The sequence below is a fragment of the Perna viridis genome, chromosome 7 (assembly GCF_037379345.1).
Source record: "Perna viridis isolate PV_CMFRI_1.1 ecotype Kerala chromosome 7, ASM3737934v1, whole genome shotgun sequence".
NCBI classification, from domain to species: Eukaryota; Metazoa; Mollusca; class Bivalvia; order Mytilida; family Mytilidae; genus Perna; species Perna viridis.
The window spans coordinates 27,828,553-27,851,433 of record NC_142451.1 but is presented as its reverse complement, the minus strand read 5'-3'; the positions used below and the strand labels follow the sequence as shown (position 1 = coordinate 27,851,433).

The 22,881-nt window shown below is 33.7% G+C and overlaps 2 protein-coding genes across 6 annotated transcripts; one reads left to right on the top strand and one right to left on the bottom strand.

Moving 5' to 3' along the window:
* Positions 1-2,467: 2,467 nt before the first annotated feature.
* Positions 2,468-14,779, bottom strand: LOC148612125 (retinol dehydrogenase 7-like). Of its 4 annotated transcripts, none has more exons than XM_088593255.1 (7): positions 14,583-14,777; positions 11,743-11,971; positions 11,323-11,523; positions 8,817-8,969; positions 5,980-6,173; positions 4,974-5,207; positions 2,468-2,621 (listed from the first exon to the last, which is right to left on the bottom strand). In XM_088593255.1, the coding sequence occupies exons 2-7, from the start codon at positions 11,936-11,938 to the stop codon at positions 2,514-2,516; spliced, it is 1,086 nt and encodes a 361-aa protein (XP_088449381.1). In that variant the 5' UTR covers positions 11,939-11,971; positions 14,583-14,777; the 3' UTR covers positions 2,468-2,513. The 4 variants fall into 4 exon arrangements, with proteins under 4 accessions (XP_088449381.1, XP_088449383.1, XP_088449384.1 ...); XM_088593257.1 differs by lacking the exon at positions 14,583-14,777 and adding an exon at positions 13,697-14,534; XM_088593258.1 differs by lacking the exon at positions 11,743-11,971 and having other exon boundaries at positions 14,577-14,779.
* Positions 14,780-16,827: 2,048 nt separating this feature from the next.
* Positions 16,828-22,828, top strand: LOC148612124 (D-beta-hydroxybutyrate dehydrogenase, mitochondrial-like). Of its 2 annotated transcripts, none has more exons than XM_088593254.1 (6): positions 16,828-17,144; positions 17,466-17,660; positions 18,734-18,886; positions 19,813-20,006; positions 20,426-20,665; positions 22,364-22,828. In XM_088593254.1, exons 1-6 carry the CDS (start codon positions 16,955-16,957, stop codon positions 22,373-22,375), a joined length of 984 nt encoding a protein of 327 aa, XP_088449380.1. In that variant the 5' UTR covers positions 16,828-16,954; the 3' UTR covers positions 22,376-22,828. The 2 variants fall into 2 exon arrangements, with proteins under 2 accessions (XP_088449380.1, XP_088449379.1); XM_088593253.1 differs by lacking the exon at positions 22,364-22,828 and adding an exon at positions 21,106-22,144 and having other exon boundaries at positions 16,829-17,144.
* The last annotated feature ends 53 nt before the right edge of the window (positions 22,829-22,881 follow it).

The window sequence follows — 22,881 nt, the reverse complement described above, 5'->3', positions numbered from 1 at the left end:
TGTATGATGATTAAAATCTAACATCAATTTCAAATAATCGTCTGTTTTTTACCCTTGTCGTGCTGCTCCCATAGAGTTTGGTAAAATATTATGACTGAGGAACTGAAAAAGAGGTCATGAGTTTCCCCTGCCCAAAAAGTGAGATTTCTTAGGGAGTGGGGCTCATTTCTTGGCCCTCGCCATAGCAGAATTAATCTTTTATGCTTCCTTTTGTCTGGAATATAAATATGAATAAACCATCATTTCTATTTTGACCCCTTGTAATGACTACTTTCTATTTTAGGCCAAACTTAGGCCAAATATTGGACAAAATAACATTATTTTTTCACACGACTAACCCTTCAGGGGACTCCTGACCTTTCACTCGTCACTGCAACAAAAATTACTTTGGCTTCAATGGACAAAGTGTACAAGCTGTGGGGTGAATGTTTTTCGTTCCTGTTTTGCTCCCGTTGAACCGCACATGAAGCAAAAATAACCATTTTCGAGTGAGATCCATTTTACCGATATGTAGCGTCCCTCCGAAAATGATGTAATCCACGGACAATGACACGACATGGAAAGTAGACACACAAAACAAAGAACAAAACAAAACTAAAATAACACATGCAAAGTAACAAAAGTGAATGAGCAAGTCGAAAGCCAGAAAAATCTGTGATCGTGGACCAGGTGAACCGGTAGGGTAAGCGTTTTCTGCTTTACTAGAAACATCCGCCGGTTTTCTCATAAAAGGTCAATTCCAGAGTAGAATTGATAGAAAATCCCCGCCATACCGAACAACCTAGCTCCCCCAGTGCAAACGCATACACCGTAACGTTCATGATGACTACCATAAAACCTTTTTTGGTGATGACTTCAGTCAACATAACGTTGTTACAAAAGCCGAATTGTAAGAATTGTAGCGCGACACAAAACCTTCGCGTAGTTACAGCAAGCTCTGGTACAATGCATGAACTGGTTCTTCAGGGATGTTGCCATTAATGAAAAGGAAGGTTGACAAAACGGATAATAAAAATCATTATCCTTCCTATGGATCAGATCAGATACAAAGTTAAGCCTCATTAGAGTAAAGGAAGAGGTCAGCAAGGCGAGGAGCGCAATTTGTTCCAATTGAAATACCGACTGTTTTGAAAAACGCGTCCACCACACTGAACAACTATGTTGTTCCAGCATTTTCAAAAGATCTTCGTTGGTGTATTTGGAAGAAGATTTGAGGAAATTCTACTCCGAACTACATATTTGTATCTTTTTTTTTCTGGAGTAACAACGGTGTATATTGATTTAGTCGGTATTTTAACTGAGTATAGAAGTATAAAGTATTCATACTATAAATTTGCAGATTGACAATTTGCGAAATTTCAAGTTTTCGTTCTTTTTATACATTTTAAAGTTAATCCATTGTGTAGGAAATCCAGTACGTACTGTTTATTTTTGTACATAACATATTTGTCTTCTTGCATACTTAAGAAATGTCTATAAAATTTGATAGTTGTTTGATAAGTTGTTAGTTATCTTTTATTAAATTATCGCCGTAACAAAAATTATTTAAAAAAAAAACAAGTTACATGATATAATAATAATCTTGAAAAGTATACACATTAAAATTCCGAACGATCGATGCAAATAATAAATTATAATGGTTAACACCCATTTAAAATACCGGACAAATCTCGGATGACTCAAACCTCGAATAACTGGAATATTTTCTACTGGTTCCTTCGACTTCGACTTAATGAGGTTCAATTATAGTATGTTTTTCTTTCAGTACTTTTTCTCAGTGAAATAAACTAAAAACCAACTTGACAGAACAATCATTTGGGTCATTGCAAGGCTATTACAAAAACAATTGTAATGGGTAGCAATTTTCGGAAGAAAATAAATGCGAAATATTTGCAACGGTAGATAATTACAATCGATCAAACAATAATTTGCAGTTAGGTAGCACTCAAGCTAAGAATCGTGCAAAATGTGATACATGGTTAGAAAGCCTACATATTTTTTTCATTATTTTTGATATTTTATTAAAATGCTTAAGTGAACGGAAAATGTTATGTGGCTTTAATAGAAACCGTGTTCATATAAGATAAAAAAAAAAGTATATAGAATGCACCGTAGAATTCAAAAATAAGGAAAATAACTTGTCACTAACATTTTGTGTTTCCATATGGAGTACATTCTAAAGGCAGACAGTTAGGAATGAATAATTATACAAAAATAAAAAAGATGTAGCTTTTTTTTTTTTTTTTTTTTTTGGTGTATCACATATTACAGAATTTGCAGAATTCTTACTAAGCCTACTATTTAACTTCAGACAAAAATTACTCTTTTTTTATTTAATGTAAAGCTTTTTTTCATGTAGATATCCTTTTACAATACATTGTGAGATTTTTTACTTTGTGGTGTAAAATCTTTAACAGTGATAATACATGTATTATCATTTTGGTTTATACAGTAGTTATCTGTGCTAATGAAGGTAAATAACAAAATTATTGATAAAATTCAAGTTTATTTGTTTAAAGGCACGCGACCTGTTCATGTGGTGATTTATAACAGTTTGTTTTCCAACTCCAAAAGAAGTCACTAACAAACGATGGAAGGAAGCTGTTAATTTTTGCCGTTATCTGGAATGAAAATAAAGAATATTAATGTTAACACTGTCTTATTACAAAAAAAAGGAAGCATTAAAGTGTTGTGCATCATCATTTTGGATAAAAGTTACATCATTACGATCGCACAGAGCATTTTTTCATCCACCAAAATCATACAGAAGTATATACCCTCAATAAGCAAAAGTATAATAAAGATAATAGACTTCCAGATATATTTCTGTTTTTTAGAAATTTTAGACCAGTTTTAATAGTTTCCGTGAAAATTTATTTTATAATTTATGTAAAATCTTATAATAGATAGCCTACATCAAGCTATATTTTCTCATAATCAAACTTGGCGAACAATAAATATATGTTCATTTAGGGTCATATTCGAAAGAAAAAGAAACTCCTTATTACACAATCTACCTTCAGAGAAAACAAACGCCTTTTTATTGTCGCAGTTATCTAATAAAACTGCTAAAAATGCGTTTTAGGCTTTCCTCTGCAGATGGGAATGGAGATACTAACAAATTCAAATTAACCAATAGACAATGGATAAATAGGGATACATGCTTTTTTTTGACTTTCAGATTAGACTAATAGTTTGCTATATAGAACTGGTTGAATTAAAGACATGGGGAAGTATGTGACACACTAATTAAAGTGATTATTGGTTTTGTTCGTCTGTTCATCCATACATTCTACAGTCATACACTTGTTCTTTGTAAGCGCATAACTTCAGATTTAATTTTAGACTGAATCAATTTTAACCTCATGACTGATGATTTGGTTCAAAATTTGACCTTGTTATTACTAGAATTGAGAGTGGGGTATCCTTTAATTAGATTTGCTCTCCTGCTTTCTAATTTATGAGACGATGGTGTCTTAATGATTGGGTAAGCAATAAATAAGGTTTGTAAAATATATGTGTGTACGACAACGAGGGAAAGCGTAATATCAGTGTCTAAACTCCAAAATATTCCGTTATGATTAGCTCAAGTGGTCGTAGGACATGTGAATCATTGCCATCACTTGGTGTCTGCCTACATCGTTGTTAACAATTTTTCAAACATGTTCTCGTCTGAAACTACTTAATGGATTTCGCAGAAACTAAGTATGACTGTTATTTAGGGTATCATGCACAAAGATTATGCTTAGATTTTTGATCCGGATTAAAAACGCCGTTACTAGAAATAGTACAGGGATCAGACAGCAGATTTTTACTTTTCATATATCTCTAAAATCGTTCGGTTAGAACTTTATATGGGGATAAACGTAAACATGTTCAGCATAACAAGATTTATCTGTGGTCAAAGTTTGCTGAAAATATGTTGACCATGTTGGAGTTATTGCCTTTTTTGAATGATTTTTGCTGTTTTTGATGTTATTACTTCCAAACATCTTATACTGTACGGAATTCAAAGGAAGAAGGTATGATTATTTTAGGGTATCCTGCATTACATGACCTTTTAAATGTTTCATCTTTAATAAAAAAACATAACCACTGTTACTAAAAATAACTTTTTTGCTATGTTTCCTAAACTATAGAAATATAATGAAGATGAAAGATACTCATAGGATGAACACGATGTTCTGATTTGACTTGCAATATTGAAGTTTTCAAGTTGCCATTTTCAAAACGGCTACCATTTTGCAACCTATTTCACCAGATGCTCGAATAATTCGAATGATTTTAGGTTTCCTTGTGTTCTAAGTTGAATGGTGATGACGCAGGTCGACAATTTCCCGCTAATTTTATACTGGCTTTTATTTCAACGATATATGGCTTATATACTAAACATTGTCTCCTGGGTTGAATATCCATGGTTTAACTTCATTTTATGTTCTTTTTTCAGCTAGTGTATACTAGGCTGTTCGCCCCTAAGACCTGAAAGAATATCAGGATATAAGAGTACCCCTGCCCAAATTTTTTCCAGAGATTCTAAAAAAACTTTCAAGGCATTTCCAAAATTTTACAATGCCTTAAGTACTTAGTAGAACTTAAAGCATTCATCAATATATGCTCTTTGTCAGAAATATTTTGTCAAACATGGTAACAAAGCATGATACCTTCACTTAGTTAGTTAATAGAGCATGGTTTGCCAGATGAACGGTTCAGGCTCTTCGAGATCCACTTGCTTAATAAACTATCTATAGAATAGTCTCAACGTAGGAATACATAATTCCAATATAGTTAAACTGATATCATTCAAAACTTTGAGACTCATGGTATAACATATAAAAAAGAAACCTGAAAACGACGAAAAAACATACACAAAATTGAAACCGGAACAATGCACATCAAAGGTTCAAGATAAATGAGTAATCAGAGTCCAATATTATCAAAATATGCCTCTGCAGCAATATTAACATCATACTTACAGAAAATATATCAAAAAAACCTCCATCTACAAGATAACGCGATTTTGGGTTCGCGTTCAATAATGCATCTTCTACTGCATCTAATACAGGTTTAGGATTCTGAGCAGATCCCGCAACTCCAGATTTCTTATTGAGCGCATAAGGTAGATAAAAGTAGTCTTGTCCGTAAACAGCTTTTACTTCTTCTGAAGCCTTTGACCACATGGTTTCACAGTTTTCTTTTATTCTCTGTAACTATACCATAATAGATCGTGTAGCAAATTATAACATTTAAGTAGCAGTATTTGTAAAAATCAGACAGTTGGTGAATTATGCATGTCAAAAACTCACATTCATTTCTTGTTCAGAAGCAGTTACAGGTCCAAAACAAGTTTTTTTTTCATTTGGTTGTTTCGCTTTTGAGCATGAAATTGGCTCATTGCAACTCTTTTTGTTGTTGCTTTTGTTTGTTTTACTGATTTAAATGTGAGAGGAATATTTGTTTTTCTCAACAAATACATATCTCAATACAGAAAGCATTATTGTATTGTAAAGTACAGCATTTGTATACTAGAAAAGCATTGTATATTCGGTGGGCGTTTCTACACAAGGAATCACTTTACCATCAGGGTATGAATTTTATATGTACTGGTACGTAAATATATATTTCAACAGGTGCATACTTGGTTAATGGCTTCCATTCAATGCTCATTTATTAAATTGTGTTAAAACGCCCATAATGCTTAACTTATATATACGACAACCGGAATCTTTAGTCCCGTTTGCATTAAAAAAAAATAAGTTCTTCCGATTTATTTTTCGTCTTGTCACCTTAAGATATAGCTAAAATTTGATGGATTAAAAAAACTCGGAGGAAACGAATTATCCTAATATTGAATATGTCTATGAACATACCTACGAGCCTAGACTTGAAGGCACAAATAATTACAGTGAACTTTTTGGAATTGTAATTTTTAAAGATTTATTAAAATCTAAGGCACAATTCATATATTAAATAAATAATTACAGTTTCCTGACTTTTACAAGCAGTCGCACCATCAAAATTACCAGGTTCGATAATGGAAGTATTCACACCGAATTTCCTCATTTCCATTCTTAAGCTGTCACACATTGTTTCTACACCATGCTTGGACATATGGTAGTTAGAATTTCCAGGTAACGTCTGGCGACCCATGACGCTAGAGAAATTCACAAGCCTACCTGGAAATAAAACCAATACATGTCTAGACTTTTGTTGCTATCATATATTTGTCGGTGTCGTCAATGTATATGTAATAACTATGCAAATTTTTTTTTTTAAAATGCATTGTAGGTAACAAATTATCATGTGTAATGTTCTTCTGAGAGCACATACTGCTGAAAATAATGGATAACTTCTCCACAATAAAAGTCAATCATCTTCAATATCTATAAAGTTACTGTGCAAAGTTTGAATATTCGATTATTACTTTTAGAGTTACAGACTGCACAGCGTATGTACCGCTAAGCGTGACAGACGGAGACACGTACGAACATAGTTAAACGACTACTACTAGTATATCTGCATTCTTTCAGCATGGGTGACGCAGGTTAACCAGTATAGAAATGCCTTATAGAGTTGTTAAAAATGCAGACCCCAGAACAGTCATCTTAGTCAACCAAATCAAGAACAACTGCACTTGCAAAGAGTTTATTTTATATAGATTACATGTACATGTAAATGTCGGGTAGAAAGCGCAACGACTGAAATACTTGTTAGATTGTACGTTACTTTTTTTTCTAAATTAGAAAGAGTAATCAAGAGAACCAAGGTTATAGCGGTAATCAAAACAATGTAATCCTGGGACAAAGACCAGACATGAAAAACAGACATACACAACAAAGAACATAAAGTATCTAAAATCATACATACAAAGTAACAAAAGCAAATGAGCAACTCGGACTCCACTAAAAACTGGGAGCAGGGACCAGGTGCACCGGTAGGGTAAGCGTCCTCTGCTTTTCTAGAAACAACCGCCGAGTGCTCATAAAAAGTCAAGTACGGGGTAGACAAACGAGGAAAGGAAAACTATGACCCGTTGAATAAGTCAGTTTTCATGATGTAGATGGATACATCATAACGATCCACGAGTTCATGACGACGACCATAAAACTTCTGTAGTGATAACTTCAATCTTGTAGCAATATAACCCTGTTCCAGATATGCAACTGAAAGAGAGGACCTCTAAGTTACAAAATAACCCTGAAATAAAGTAAATTAGTCCAACACCATCCCATTCCTATTTATCAACTTCATGATGCTTTTATTGTTTCTGTATACCTCTCATAACCGAGCCAATTTCGTCAGGAAAGATTATTCTCGGGTTCTTGTTAGAAAAAGCTTATATTTGTATCCACTGGGTCAAAAAGCCAAGATTTTTGTGACTGTCAATGTCTACGTCTTCCTTGGACATCTAGTGTAAAGAAAAGCGACTAGTCATAAATAGGTGTAATCATGTGAACTAATGCCTTAGCTTTCTAATGGCATCCGAAATTGCAGTAACACTTAGGATTTGAAGTAAAATAAAAAATATGTACCCGTATCCCTGCGAAAAAATCGATAAAAAAAGATTTTAATTTTGATACTGAGACCTGTTTCCTAGGGGTAGGGGTTATATTTTAAACTATTTTTTTTAAATTTTTCTCTTTGAAAATTAGCTTTTTGATGTTAAAATATGAAGAAATTATATGATATATCGAATGATACCAGCATTTGAGACCTTTTGGTTGAGAATAATTTGAAGCGTCGAATGTTTGCGACTTTTCATAGGAAAATCGTAAATCCCTTTTTTTTCAGTTTTGATAAATTCTGAAAACAAAATCATACCAAATTACTATAAGAACCACAGAAGTATTCATTTTGATAGTACTAAACAGAAAATGCCAGCATAAAGAAACATAAACACTCTAGGGCTTCTAACATTGAAAACTTTTTGCTACCATTGGGGGGGAGCTGGTATACTTGGCCACCTTATTTCTTTTTATTTCGTAGAAAGAAGAAGTTAGAAAAATAAAAAACAAAAACAAAAAATGAATGTTGGCCATCACGTGGTATAAAAGTTGGCAAAATAATATAAAAGTGCTTCAGTTCACTCTTTTGGCGACGAAGAGATTCTGAAATGGAAGTATAAAGGCACCTTAAAAATATTCTGGTTGATCGTTTGGGGGCACGGGGGTTATCTCAGCATATGCAAAAAATTCTGCCAGACATTTATGGAGACTGCTACATAGATATCTTGTAGTACCACAACTGTTTGTGTCTAAATGAATAGCTCGTAACATATGCGTTACTATATACATTGTTAAACAAGAGGATTTAAGCATCAATACATATACAATCACGATTAAACTACTTGCGTAGTTTCCTCGCTGCTACGTTCATGACACAAAAATAATGAGAACGTATACATAGTGAGTTTGGCCAGTTGTAAATTGTATTCAGTTTCATTTTTTATCATAATTGATGTGTCCGGTATGATGCTTTTGACTACATTTCGATTACTTAAAATTTGTAATGGTTATCAGTCGCAAGTACCCGGCCTATGTCATTTCACAAAGGAAAAAACCTTGTACGCATAAGGTAGAAGAATCTCCTCGAATTAATTGTGCGATCAGATTTAATTTTGTAGTTCTTAGCTACCGTCTTTGAACCACAATTCTTGGAGACTTTACCGTTCTAATATCAAGTAATATCTTTTAGTGCCAATCAGTAGATGGAACTACTTTGGTCCATGTATCGCTCCATTTAAGAAGAATTCCTTCTGTCTGCATTCGTGATTTTTTTTTCTTAGTGGAAATGAAATTTAAATTCTGATCGATTGTTACCATGTGATCTTCTTATCTGTGGAAGGAACGCCTTGGTAACAGATATCATTCCAAATAAGTTGACATCAGACACGGACTTGTAATGTTCCATTGTAACTATCTCTAAATCTCCGTAGATGTTGAATCCTGCATTGTTTACCAAACCCCACAATCCTAAAAACATACACAAACTTTTGGGAAAATAATGGGTAATAAAATTAAAACAGATTTCATTGCGCGCTAATCATCCAGTTTCAATCACGTGTAACTACTTTCGGTATATTACAACACAAACATGTAACATAAATTACAATTGAGTCAGTGGTAAAAACAGTACAGAAGATATGAAAAAATAAATGAAAATAAATAGAATGCAAATAAAGGCAAGAAGACAACAATTCATATAAAAAGTCTAAAAATGGGGAAGAGGTGTCAAGTTCAAGACAAAAATGATAATAAATTACACGTTTTCATTGCGAAGGTGAAAGGATTTTACAACAAATTACCTACCTTGTTTTTAGTCACACTTTACCAGTTGTGCGTTATGATTGGTACATCTCTAACATCATGAGATTCGATAATATAATACTCTTTTCTTCGTTTACAAATTAATTATAATTAAGCTGTTAAATAGTTTTGTGTCTTAGCTTGAGCTTTTTATTAATACTGTAAGAGTTTGGTTGAGTCTAAGTTTAATACTTAATGGTTGTTTTAATTGCAGAAAGAATAAGCGATGCAAGATTTATTGCAATGTTAGAATAATGGCAACAGTAGTAAAAATCTTGAATTATTCCAAATGCATAAATGCAAGCTCAATTATTACTAGGTGAGGCAAAGCTAAAAGTTGTAATTCATGATATATTTTCTTATTAGCTAACTATGTTTGCTTATATCATATTTTTATGAAATAACTCTTTGATATATCGCATCTACCCAAAAGAACTTGAGATAAAGGATACTACAGACACTTTGAAGTCACCCTCATATCTTGACCTACACTTAGAAATCGATGGTAAAGGAAAACTATTGACCAAACTTTACGACAATGACTTTTCATTCAGAATTGTCAACTTTCCTTTCATCCGTGGCAACATCCCTTCAGCACATGCGTATGAAGTGTTCATATCACAACTCATACGTTATGCCAGAGCTTGCCGAAACTACGCAGACTATTTATATCGCGCTAGAACTCTAACAAATAGGCTTCAGGAACAGGGTTATGTTGCTACAAGATTGAAGTCATCACGACAGAAGTTTTATGGTCGTCATCATGAACTCGTGGATCGTTCTGGTGTATACATCTGCACCTTGAAAACTGATTTATTCAACGAGTCATAGTTTTCCTTTTCTCGTTTGTCTACCCCAGACTTGACTTTTTATGAGCAACTCGGCGGGTGTTTCTAGAAAAGCAGATGATGCTTACCCTACCGGTGCACCTAGTCCATGCTCCCAGTTTTTAGTGGAGTCCGAGTTGCTCATTTGCTTTTGTTACTTTGTATGTGTGATTTTAGTTACTTTATGTTCTTTGTTGTGTATGTCTGTTTTCCATGTCTGGTTTTTGTCCCTGGATTACATTCTTTTGATTACCGCTATAACCTTGGTTCCCTTGATTAGTCTTTCACGTCCCTTGTTGTGAATGCCTGTTTTCCATGTCTGAACTTTGTCCTTAGATTACACTCTTTTGATTACCGCTATAACCGTGTCTGAACTTTGTCCCTAAATTACACTCTTTTGATTACCGCTATAACCTTGGTTCCCTTGGTTACTCTTTCAAAAGGGTTATTTGCAATATTAATAGGATAATTAATTCGAAAGAGTGAATAATCAAAACATCATCTCAGATGCCGACAAACAAATAAATTTAACGAATGTGCAGATTTAAATAAATCTTCAGGCGTTCTTGACACGAGTTAAAATAATTTGGTTATTCACAATTACCAATTGATAAACCTATCTCTAACCTAGCTTTTCTACACTACTTATTTTGTATTTTCACAATCAAGTATACATTTTGTGGGGGGGGGGAGTCCAATAGTGAAATTATCAAATTTATTTTACAAATTATCGAAAATGTATTACACAAGGAACATTTAATAATTCTTTGCTGTCTATTTAACAATTTTGATAAAAGTCATTAAAAAGTTAACAAAAAAGACCAATTAATGGTTTTAATGGTTTTGTGAAATCATTAATGTACTGTACTTCTGTTAATAACTTCGTAGCTAACGATAAATGTCATTTGTGGTTGATTAAATTTTGGGTACGTTTATAAATATTCGACGAACACGAATATCCTAACGCATTTTTCGTGTCGTTATTAGACTTTTCAGTTTATTTTGAGTGTCATCGTTCAGTTACCGTGAATTTTATAACTTTTGTTGTAGGGGCCTTTCACAGCCTACCTGAAGATGTGTTAACATCAATTAAAAACCTTTTGATGATCTCCGTAATTATTAACTATTTCTATAAGGGTTATACGGTAGTGCATTTGTTGCGTTCCACCATATATCTTTTGATATTGTATTACCTTTCCCTTTTGTTTTGTTGTTAACATAGGTTACTGCTGCTTTGATTTCTTCACAGTTGGTCACATCCATCTGAATCACGTGCAAGTTGTGTAGCTTGCGCTTCCTTAGTTTTTCTGCTCCCAGACAATCTAATTTCAAGACAGCAGCAAAGACATTGAAACCATTGTCAGCAAGTCTGTTCGCTAGATGGTTACCAAATCCTAGATGAAGAAACATAATTATATTAAATCAGCAAGATTATTTTTTTACATTTTTGCATTTAAAAACCGTATGTATTTAATGTCTAGACTAAGACGAGTGAGTATTCTCACAATATGGCAATGCTGATATGCCCTGTATTTTATAATGACCTAAACTTTGAAGTGGATTAGTTTCGTAAATTGACCTTTAAAGATATCAAGACATGTCGTTAACCTTACCTGTGTCACATCCAGTAATTAAAACATTACGCTTGTCAACAGGTAACCAGTCCTTATATTTTTCTTCCAAATATGGGTATGCTATTTTAAAAGCTATAAACAGGATGATATAGATGTAGTAATCTATAAACACTGACACCGTCAACCATGAAATGAATCCAGCACAAAACAAACGATGAATTAGTGCCACGTTCATCTTGGGGCTATTTTAAACCTGGCGTAAAATTGTCTGAAAAAAAACTAATATCAGTGAAAATTGTGTTCATGTTTAATTTTTCATATTTTTTTAAATGCACTAGACACGCTAGAACTCTAACAAATAGGCTCCTGGAACAAGGTTACGTTGCTACAAGATTGAAGTCATCACGACAGAAGTTTTACGGTCGTCATCATAAACACGTGGATCGTTATGGTATATCCATCTGCACCTTGAAAACTGATTTATTCAACGAGTCATAGTTTTCCTTTCCTCGTTTGTCTACCGGTGCACCTAGTCCATGCTCCCAGTTTTTAGTGGAGTCCTAGTTGCTCATTTGCTTTTCTTACTTTGTATGTATGATTTTAGTTACTTTATGTTCTTTGTAGTGTATGTCTGTTTTCCATATCTGGTCTTTGTCCCTGGGTTGCATTCTTTTGATTACCGTTATAACCTTGGTTCCCTTGATTACCAATGTCAAGTCTAAATATTCCTTATCCCTTTTTGATTGGAATAAAGCTTTCCATATATTTATGGCTGTTTATATCTTCAGAAATGCCCTACTGAAGCTCCTCACTTGTTAAAATACATGAGTATTATAAAAGAAATTTATGAATTGAGAGATAATGAAGCCTTTCATTACTATGATAAATTTGTTCGTTCTATCCAGAAAGAGCATAGGTAGCCATGGCAAGTCGTGATTGAGGATATATATAGGAAAGCCATGTACATGAAATCTTCATCTAAGATGCCTCAACGTAGAGTCTCCTCAGGTCCTAAACACGACCAGCCCTTTTTGGAAAAGAAAGGCATGACACCTGTCATGTCTATGATAAATATGGAAACTGCTCCCGAATTAATTGTAGATTCCAACATGTCTGCAAAAACTGCAAATGTCCCCATCTCATGTCAGGATGCTCAAAGCCAACCGGACAAGAGCAAAAAAGTAAACGCCGTCCATGCACTCTCCCTCAAAGCCCAGTCAAGCCTGAACTCTTAACGGTTGAACTAGATGGCTTTTATCAATCCCTTAGCAAAAAACTTATTGAAGGTTTTACTTTTGGCTTCAAGCTTGGTATTGTTGGTGATAAGCACCCAACTTTTTGTACAGACCATAAATCGGCCATTCAGAAACCAGAAATAGTGTATGGAAAGTTAGCAAGTGAATCATTTCATAAACGTATTGCAGGTCCCTTTTTAAAACCTCCTTTTCATAAATTTGTCTCTTTCCCTCTTGGGTTAGTACCTAAAAGTGTTCCAGGAATATTTAGGTTAATTCATGACTTATCGTATCCGAAAAATAGTTCTGTTAACTCATTCTATTGTGCAATATGACAGTATTGATGTAGTAGTGCATCTTGTTATAAAGTTTGGTAGTTGCTCCCTTTTGGCAAAGAGTGATATTTAGGATGCATTTCTTATTATTCCAATTTATCCCTCTGACTATCATTTATTAGGTTTTAAATGGAATGGCTATTTTTATGAATATAAGTGTTTACCCATGGGTGCTAGTAGCAGTTGTCAAATATTTGAGTTTTTTTCCGTGCTTTGCAGTGAATTATGGAGTTACCTTGAGTGTGACTCAAGATCTCAATTACAGTGCTATTGGCATGTTCCATTTTATTGCTGATTTTATCTTTGTGGGTCCTCCAAATTTATCTAGATATTTGAATGATCAGAATAATTTTAGCATTGTGCTCAAAAATAGGAGTTCCAATTAAAAAGGAAAAAAACTGTTCGCCCTATCACAGTACTTACAGTGTATGGCATTGAGGTTGACTCCATTCAGTTAGAATTGCGTTTACCTGTGGACAAGATAGCAAAGATTCTGGCAGCTTTAGCCACCAATTATAAGCGGAAAAAATCACTTAGAGGGATTTACAAAGACTTATATGACTTCTTAATCATGCATGCGTTGTGGTGAGCCCTGGTAGAGCTTTCCTCAGACGTCTCATCGACCTTACTTTGGGCATTTCAAAGGCGCATTGTTATATCAGGTTAACTGAGGATGCTATGGTTGATCTTATGGCTTGGAAGTTTTTTCTAGACTCCTTTAATGGAAAATCAGTCTTCTTAGCTGATAAGTGGTTGTCTTCTGACCATTTTTGCTTATTCACTGAAGCCTCGGATAAACTTGGTTTTGCTGGTTTTTTGGTTCTTCTTAGTTTGCTTTATCTTGGCCACAGGAATTTATGTATTACCAAATAGCTATCAACGAGTTATTTCCCATTGTTCTTTGTCTTGAGATTTGGGGTAATTCCTTAGTTACCTTAAAAGTTTTATGTTTTTCAAGCAGTGGTTGAAATCTTGCAACGAGAAAGTTCTGATGAGATTAGTTAGGAGGTTAGTTATTGCCGCTATGCATTGGAATGTGTGTTTTAGAGCAAAACATATCTCTGAGAAATCAAACAAAGTAGCTGACCATTTGTCTCGTTTTCAATTTCAGGAAGCTCGACATCTAGCTCCGTGGTTATCTCCCAATGCAACTTGAATCCCAGACCATTTGTTCCGAATTTAGATTCTTAGGCAAGAACGCTCCTGCAGTCAGCTCTTTTCAAGTCAACCAAATCTGCATACAGACATAGTTGGAAATTATTAATTGAATTTTGTAATTTTAAGAAATTGATTTTGTCATTACTTTTACCTTCGGTGCTAATTTGCAACTTCATTGGTCATTCATTTGCCAGGTCCTATAGTCCTTCTACTAATACATCCACATATCAGCTCCAAGTTATATCCATAACATTTTGGACATGGAGGACAAATCCAACTCATTTATTTTCCGAAAAATGCTTAAAAGTATGATTGAAATGACTGAAGTACGTATCAGTGACTATTCTATAAGATTACTCCTCAAACGTGTCTTTCTGTTATCATTTGCTGCCTTCTTGCGTTTAGGAGAGATCTTGTTAAGGTCAAAGTAGAACTCAACTACGACAATACAAACAGGTGATGTTCAATTTTCTGATTTTGATAAAGATATGTCTTCCCCTCTCCCACAAACAGCCACGTTGACGCTGTGCCATTTTAAGAACATTAAGTCACATCACCCTGTCTCAATATCTCTGTCTGACACAGCTTTCTGCCCTGTCAGAGTTTTTTTGTATACTTACAGCAGTTTGGTCACTCTGATGGTCCTCTCTTTCAGTTTTCTGAACAATAAACCTGTAACCCACAATTTTGTTACTACACAAATGGCCAAGATTTTACAATTGTATTGGTATAGACAATACTTTCTATAAAGGCCACAGTTTTCGTATCGGTGCAGCTACCCATTAACTGTACAATGTCGGCTATGGCCGTTTTTTATGCCATACCTTTATTTTGTAAGGAAGTTTGTATACTTTTTAGGGAGTGTCAACTGTATTATCAATTTTATATCATTTGTCTCATCTCTGACAGTGACACTCAAATTTAATGTACATATGTTACGTATTTTACTGTTTTATTTTCGTCATTTAATAAATGACATTTATGGGATATTTTGTTTTATTTATGTCTTTACCAAAAACTTAGTGGAGTAGCTTGTACGGTTGTTTTCCTCTTTTTCTCCAAAGGAATAACTTGGGAATTGGGCTATATAAATATATTGCATTTCACATGTATGTTCTAACACCTCAAGTACTGGGTCTCGTTTATGCAATTTATGGCAGATGTCTCAGAATAAAATAGTGATCATTCGCCGCTTAAAAAATAGGGATAGAATAGATTTTTGAGACTATTTCCCATGAATTCACATGAAATGGGAATAAACTTTATTTTTGCAGTCTCCATTAAGCTGACGATTTGTAGTTATTTTGAATTCATTTTTACGTGCATTACAGTTTGTTTTACTTATGTAATACCAATGATTGAGAATATATAAAAATAGATGATAGATTTGACGATAATTATTCACCTGACTACTTGCCTCGGAGAGTGTGTGTTATCGTTTGGTCGACTATTTATATTTTCTTCGTGTTTTTTTTTCTACTCCAAACACGAATATATGAATAAAGATTTTTGTCAGATTTTGAAAATATACTCTTCACCGATTAGGGAAGAACGGAAATTCTGTCGTCGCCATGGATAAGTAAAATCAAGAGGACCACGGTCCGGTTTAAGCAAGATCTACTGTAATGTCTTATTTCTTTGGATATTTATAACGTCTTATAGTGCAAATTTTACGATCGAAATCCTTCATTTCTTTCGCGTTTACAAACCTTATTAGTTATTTTCACGCCAGTTGCATTAGATAACAGACAAGCGCATTACATTTGAAGACTTAATCGTCGAATATTTCTATTTGAAGAACGCAAATAGCCGCACTCGTACCGTTTCCATCCAAACAATTCCAGAATTAACGTTCGACTTTAAAACTGATTAATTGACCTGGAATTCCATGTATCAATCATCAAAGTTTGAGAGTACTGACCAGACACCTATGTAAACATATATTGTTTGTAAATTGTGCTGTTTCGTAAATGGTTCCCCGTCGATTTAAATGAACATTTAATGTTAAAAACTGTGAAATAACCATTTCGTTGAAAATCTAAATTTGTAGTGTCCGGTATATACGTATTCCAAACCTTTTTTATTACTTTTTTCTATTTATTTTATTTTATCTTATTATCTTTAACATTTTCTTTAATCATGCTTGTATTTTGGCTTTATTTCTCTTTTAATGAATAATTTATATATATTTATGTATTCATTTGTGCTTGCATTTTTGTTGCTTTGTGTTCCTATTAAGTTAGTAATATAGTTTATCTCGCAATGCATCTGTCCACTTATGATAACATAACATTATCCTTTTAGATATACCAATAGGTTACAACATAAACATTATATATCTAGAACTGTTTCCTACTATGAAAAAGGTGAATAAAAAGGATAAACGTGTAATCTTTTTCTGATAACCTAGTGAACTTGTGAAGGTCATTTTACACATTTGTACGCACTTGTTTTCTCTTATACATATGATGGGAAATTTACCAATTTTTATTTTTTGATTTTGTTTCACTTGGACAATTCGATATGGAGAAAATCAGCCGATTTTGCATAGGAGCCTTAATTTGTTATATATTGTTCGAAATAGTGACAACATTTTATGTGAATCTTTTTTGTTTAGCTGTATCATGGATAACATTCAATTATTTAGAGGAAAGGAATAAAAGATTGCATCCTGTAAAATCGAAGGCAGTTTTGATAACAGGTTGCGATACAGGTAATTTTAAGAGACTGATATACTTTCTTTATAACACTTCTACAGTAAGATAGTGTAATATATCACATCTGTTTACATATTAAAATGCCCTTTTTACATAGCAACTTAACCTGTGTGGTTATTAATTATTTATTAATGTGCAATTGTATTGTTACGGAGTTAGAGCTATATGACTATATAACGATATTGTTAAGAATAGACCTTAAGTAAAGAGATTTTATTTTAAAAAATGAAGAAACGTTCTAGTGATTGGTGATAATTATTATAATTAACCAGTGTATTTTTGAAAGTTTCACTGTTTTTGTACATATTTTTATTAAGGGTTCGGTCACCATTTGGCTGTACGATTAGCGAAGAATGGGTTTTATGTGTTTGCTAGTGTTTTACACGGAAATGGCAGCGGTGCGGGACTACTTCGAGATGAGAAAGTATCAAACCTTCATGTGATTGAGATAGATGTGACAAATAAAGCTCATATCCGAAATGCTATCAGCATAGTAGACAATGCTGGAACGGGTAATTATGCTTCAGATTATTTAGAGATAATGTCTATATTTAGTAGTTCTTGCCTATTGAGTCGTTTTACAACTAAACTCTATACTCTCACAATGGGATGACCAATAATCGATTGTCGACTGGATATACCGGGTGCTATGATGCTAGCATTTCATTTTAACATCTTTTAACCTTTCAAAACCTGCACATCTTGTAAGAGGAAATTTACAATGTTACAGTCGTCATTTGTATGCAGTCTTTCATGAGTGATTGGTTGTGCTACATTTTCACTAACTTTTGTTCGTATATGTGTGTAACCAGTATATAATCAGTTTCTTTATTTCTGTTATAACAAGGGACAGTCCGACTTTGTCCTTTTTGATAGATTTTAGGTGTGTTTAATTTTGTTATGTGGTTTCCACAGTCAGGTTTAAAAGGCGGTTATGATCACGCCAATATGCTTTTACACCGCCTCAATTTTTGCGCCTGTCCCAGGTCAGGAATCCCTAGCCTCTGTATGTATTGTTTCGTTTTCACTTGCGGTTAACTTTTATGTTGATGGGGTATATGTGGATGTTCCTCTGTATAATGCTGTTTTTGGGGTGGGGTGGCAACTGCAGCCTGCCCTGTGATTAGAAGGTTCCTCGTCGTTCTGTAAATACCCTAGGGTGGCCTTGGGCTGACAACTTCATTCCGGTGAGGTTGTTGTGTCTTTGACATATTAACCATATCCATTCACGTTATAGACTACAGTTTTTGTAGTTAAACAAAAGAGATACAACAATAGTAGAAAAATATATTTAGTTATTTTTTTTCTTAATTACTGAATAGTAGAAATAAGCAATGACATTAACTGAAGAAATACAAGCATACTGCTCAAAGTCCATATAAAAATAAAATTAATCATTACTCTTTTTTTCGTGCCAAAGACAGTAACAAAATTAGGGAATTATTTTTATTTGTTTATTTATTGATGCTGATTTTTGGGGTGGTTTTGCTGGGTTTTGTTTTGTTTTTGTTTTTGTTTTTGTTTGCTTGTTGTTTTGATTTTTTTTCTTACAAAATAGTGTGCAAAAATATCTTACCTGTTTTAGGTTTATGGGGTATAGTTAACAACGCAGGATTCGAAATTCCAGGCGACATTGAATTGGTGACATTAGAGCAATACAAAAAAGTTATGGATACTAATCTATGGGGTCAGATAGCCATCATCAAAGCGTTTTTACCAATGATACGGAAGTCTAAAGGTTACTTTAACCAATATACAACTGAATACTCTCAACATGAGGACCATGCAAAAGGGGAGGGTATTGTTGCTCGAAATGTCATATACTTGTTGTTTAGCGTATATATTATGATACATTATCTCTCTGCTAGTGCCTGAGATCCATAGATCGAATAAAAAAGTTTAACTTAGGAGGCGATTTACTTCTCAAAATCATTTGCCATATTTTTCTCTTCCAATATATCGTACTTGAAGACTTTGTATGAACATTAATTGTTCATTTCGTCACTAAAACCAAAAGATTAACTAATCTGATAATGAGAAATAAACGTATTTGAACGTTTCTCAATAGAATCACTTAACTCTCATTTTTCTTGCATAAAACAATTCACACTTGATATGCTTTTTATATCAAATTCATTCTAAGAAGGCAATAAAAAATTTCGCGCATGAAGCACATAGCATTTTCTGAAACCTATTCAATTGCACGGATCCAGGAGAGGGTTTCAGAGGTTGGATCCCACCTTTTTCCGTTGGAAAATTTAATTAGTTTCGTCGAAAATATGGTCAAAATTGAGCAAAATGATTCCTTGGAAACTCCTTTTTACATTTCTGAATTGAAATCCCTCTTTTTTAATGTCTACTCCTATAAATTGCATACTAGACGCTAAATTTTGACCTTTTTGTTGTTCCTGGTCTTCGTTTAACCACGGGTTTGCGGCATGTTTGTGCCTTTGGTTTTGCCAATATTTTATGTTTGTTCTTCCTTTTGTCTTAAACATTTTGATAACATTTGAGTTTCTTAAACAGTTTGAATATTATCATATATTCTAACAAGTCAACGAAATTATAGACTGTATAAAACCTTTCAAAAATTTAAATTGATACCGAATTAAGATGCATCAACGGAAACAAGAAATAAAACACACTTCAACTATTGTTGAACAGGTCGCATAGTAAACATCAGCAGTGTGCGAGGTAGATATGCCTGGCCCTCAGGTTCGACATATCACATCAGTAAATATGGCGTTGAAACGATGTCAGATTCACTTCGTCTGGAAATGGAGAAGTTTGGTGTTGGTGTTTCGATCGTAGAACCCGGATGGTTTGATGAAGCAACTTCAATTAAGTCTTCAGAAATGGTTTGTTTGTGTCATTATTTGACTTCTAAATGAATTTCTTGGAGTAAATTATATAGATGACATATCGTTAAAAACAACATATTCTATACTAGAGAAACCAACATTGTCATGAACATGCAGAAGTCAATCTCAAAACTAAAAACAAATATTTCGTAAAAAAAAATCTTACACAGTGATATCTGTCGATACCGAACATCTTTTGGACTAAGAGATTTGTTCAGTTTACACGGGTTCAAAAAGTATTGATTTTGGTATGGGGGGGACTTTACGAAAAGACTGGGTAACACAGCTTACTGCTTTCTCTATGGATGGGTTTAGACGGGTTTCTCAATATTCGCAATATTGAAAACACTTCATTGTACAAAAATGTAACACAATTCCATCTAAGTTCGTTTGCTACATGGCAATTTTTCTTTCAGTGTAGCAGAGTAAAAATGGAATGCGACGTTATGTGGGCCGAGGGTAGCGACGAGGTGAAGACATACTATGGTGAACAGTATTTCTATATACCACATGAACTATATTTATCTAGTACAACATCGCCCTCAGCTTCGTCCCCTAAACCTGTTCTTGATGCCATAGAAGATGCTTTGTTGAATTTTAATCCAAAGCCAAGATATCTAATATTTGGTGGTAAAAGATACTACGATCCGTATTCTGTGAGTATTTCCTTGTCTTAAACTTTATTCAAATATGTTATTTTTAGTGTAAAGAAGCATATGAGAAGTAAGCTAAAATGAAGTGAGTGTTGATATTTAAAAAAAAGGACAGGAAAAACAAATTACCGCAATTAATGTGTCAACAGCTTTATGATTCCATAGTTGGCCTGTTTGAATAAACTTTATTTTGCGTTTAAAATCTTTCATGCAAAGAAGATCAAATGGCAGGTCCAGGAGTTTTTCGGTGGTTGGAACCACTGCTCTGTCTTGTTAGAATTTTTTTTATGTGTGGAAAAGTTTGGCAAACATGTACAAGTAATAATCTTCACTCCTTGGTTATAAATTTCCGGACCTGTCCTTGCAGTTGGTATAAACATGAAGTGATTCCCCTTTTGATTCCAACACCTTTTGTAGACATCTTTGCCTTTCTTATTTTTCAGATATTTGCAACGCTGTATAATTTAACTCCACAGTTCATTAGTGATTTTGTAATAAGTCGTTTTTCTGGAAGTCACAGAAAAAGTATCTGAATAGTATCATTAGCTGTAGATATTACACATTACATGTACAATTACATGTACTGTGCTTATCATTAAAATATGCTAATCGCATCAGACAATCAGCTTTACACCGTGATGTTTCATGAGTCGATGAAATACATGTTCGAGCTATTAACATAGTCTATGCCCACAATTAAGTGGACTACTATTTATCATTTTGTGTGTTGCCTATTTTCTATGTATATTTACATATAAGCGCTCCTCGTAGAAAATGCTTTTACACGCCGATGAAACATCAAAAATGAAACATTATTCTTTAGACAGCATCAGCTGATATATATTATAGGAACACTATTAGTCGGACAAGACAACGTATTCAATTAAAATCAGATGTTAGTAAATCACATAATTGGAAACACTACATAGTATACGGGAAGCAATGGCGGAAGACACAATGCCATTTTTTTACACAATGTAAGAAACAGTACGTATTTGTCAATGTTTTGAGGAAAAATGCATTCAAATGTTTTATATGATGAAACAATGTCAATTAATGGCAGTAAATTGCAAATAATATCAACAACTTTCACTGAATAAACATTGTTTAGAACATGTCAGACGAACCGTTTGTCATAAGATGTCATGTAATTCAATGACATTAATTATTACATGTAACACTGTCAGTTATTGTAACATTACAGAAAAGGTTTTTAATGTTCAGTTAGCTGTTAAATTAAATGTTCAATTTGGGGAGCTACATGTTGGTGCCAGACTATTACCGTATTGTACTTACTTGCAGTATGACAGGTGCTGCTGGCGGAGTATGACATGCTTACTTTTCTTGAGCACCTGATGTCACTCCTAATTTTATGTGGGGTTTATATTGCTAGTGCTTATGTTTTGTGTGAGTGTGTGATTTGTCTTTAGTTTTTATGTGTAATTTATTTTATTCGGTTCAATACATTGTATATGTACATCGTCTTTGTTTCCTGTGTTCATGTTCAGGCCATGATTTTGGATTTTGGCGAATTTGAATTATCCGACTACTGACGCTATCAGTATTTTTTATTTTGTTCTTATTTTATTTTATTTTATTTTTTCGGTTTGTTTTCTGTTTACTGTTTCTTTTTTGTTTGTTTGTATGTTTTTTTTGTATATATTAGTTACACCGTAATTGATAGTGTAGCTTCTTTGACAGTATGACACGTAATCCAAGGAAGATAATCGGTAGAGTACCAATCTAAATGTAGCATATTTTAACCAAGAAATTTACTAGTGGAAAACATTTATGGGCTGAAGAAATGGTAGTGGAAGTTTAATCGAAGGACAATCTCTTAACAACACAATACCGGGAACACTAATATTACAACACACAAAAGCGAAAACAACAAATAACAAAAATTACACACAGATAAGCAAACAGCACGACTCCAACCGAAAAAAAAACGGAATGAAGTTAGACGCTTAGGAAAGTTGAGCGTGTTGCAAGACACCGGTCGTGTTACTACGCACTGAACGTCAATTCAACGAAGAGGAAACGCTTGAACGCATAAAATGTGTTTTCTCTCGTGTGTGTTTGTTTTCTTTTACTTTAAATTATCAGTAATATGTGAAATGTCAGATGGATAATTATACTGTAGAATAAACAACTTATTCACGGTTATGTGGACGTATGAAATTTGTCAATAATGAAGAAAAAAAAGTCTTAACTCTCTG

Bases quoted from the DNA above. Each gene is read 5' to 3' on its own strand.
- LOC148612124 (XM_088593253.1), top strand. From the start codon at position 16,955: ATGGAGAAAATCAGCCGATTTTGCATAGGAGCCTTAATTTGTTATATA. The intron at 18,887-19,812 runs GTTACTTTAACC...ATTGTTGAACAG, and splicing joins AATGATACGGAAGTCTAAAG to GTCGCATAGTAAACATCAGC. The intron at 20,666-21,105 runs GTGAGTATTTCC...CTTATTTTTCAG, and splicing joins GATACTACGATCCGTATTCT to ATATTTGCAACGCTGTATAA.
- LOC148612125 (XM_088593255.1), bottom strand. From the start codon at position 11,938: ATGAACGTGGCACTAATTCATCGTTTGTTTTGTGCTGGATTCATTTCA. The intron at 8,970-11,322 runs GTAATACAATAT...GTATGTTTTTAG, and splicing joins CAACAAAACAAAAGGGAAAG to GATTGTGGGGTTTGGTAAAC. The intron at 6,174-8,816 runs GTAACAATCGAT...TTTTATTTCCAG, and splicing joins ACAGATAAGAAGATCACATG to GTAGGCTTGTGAATTTCTCT.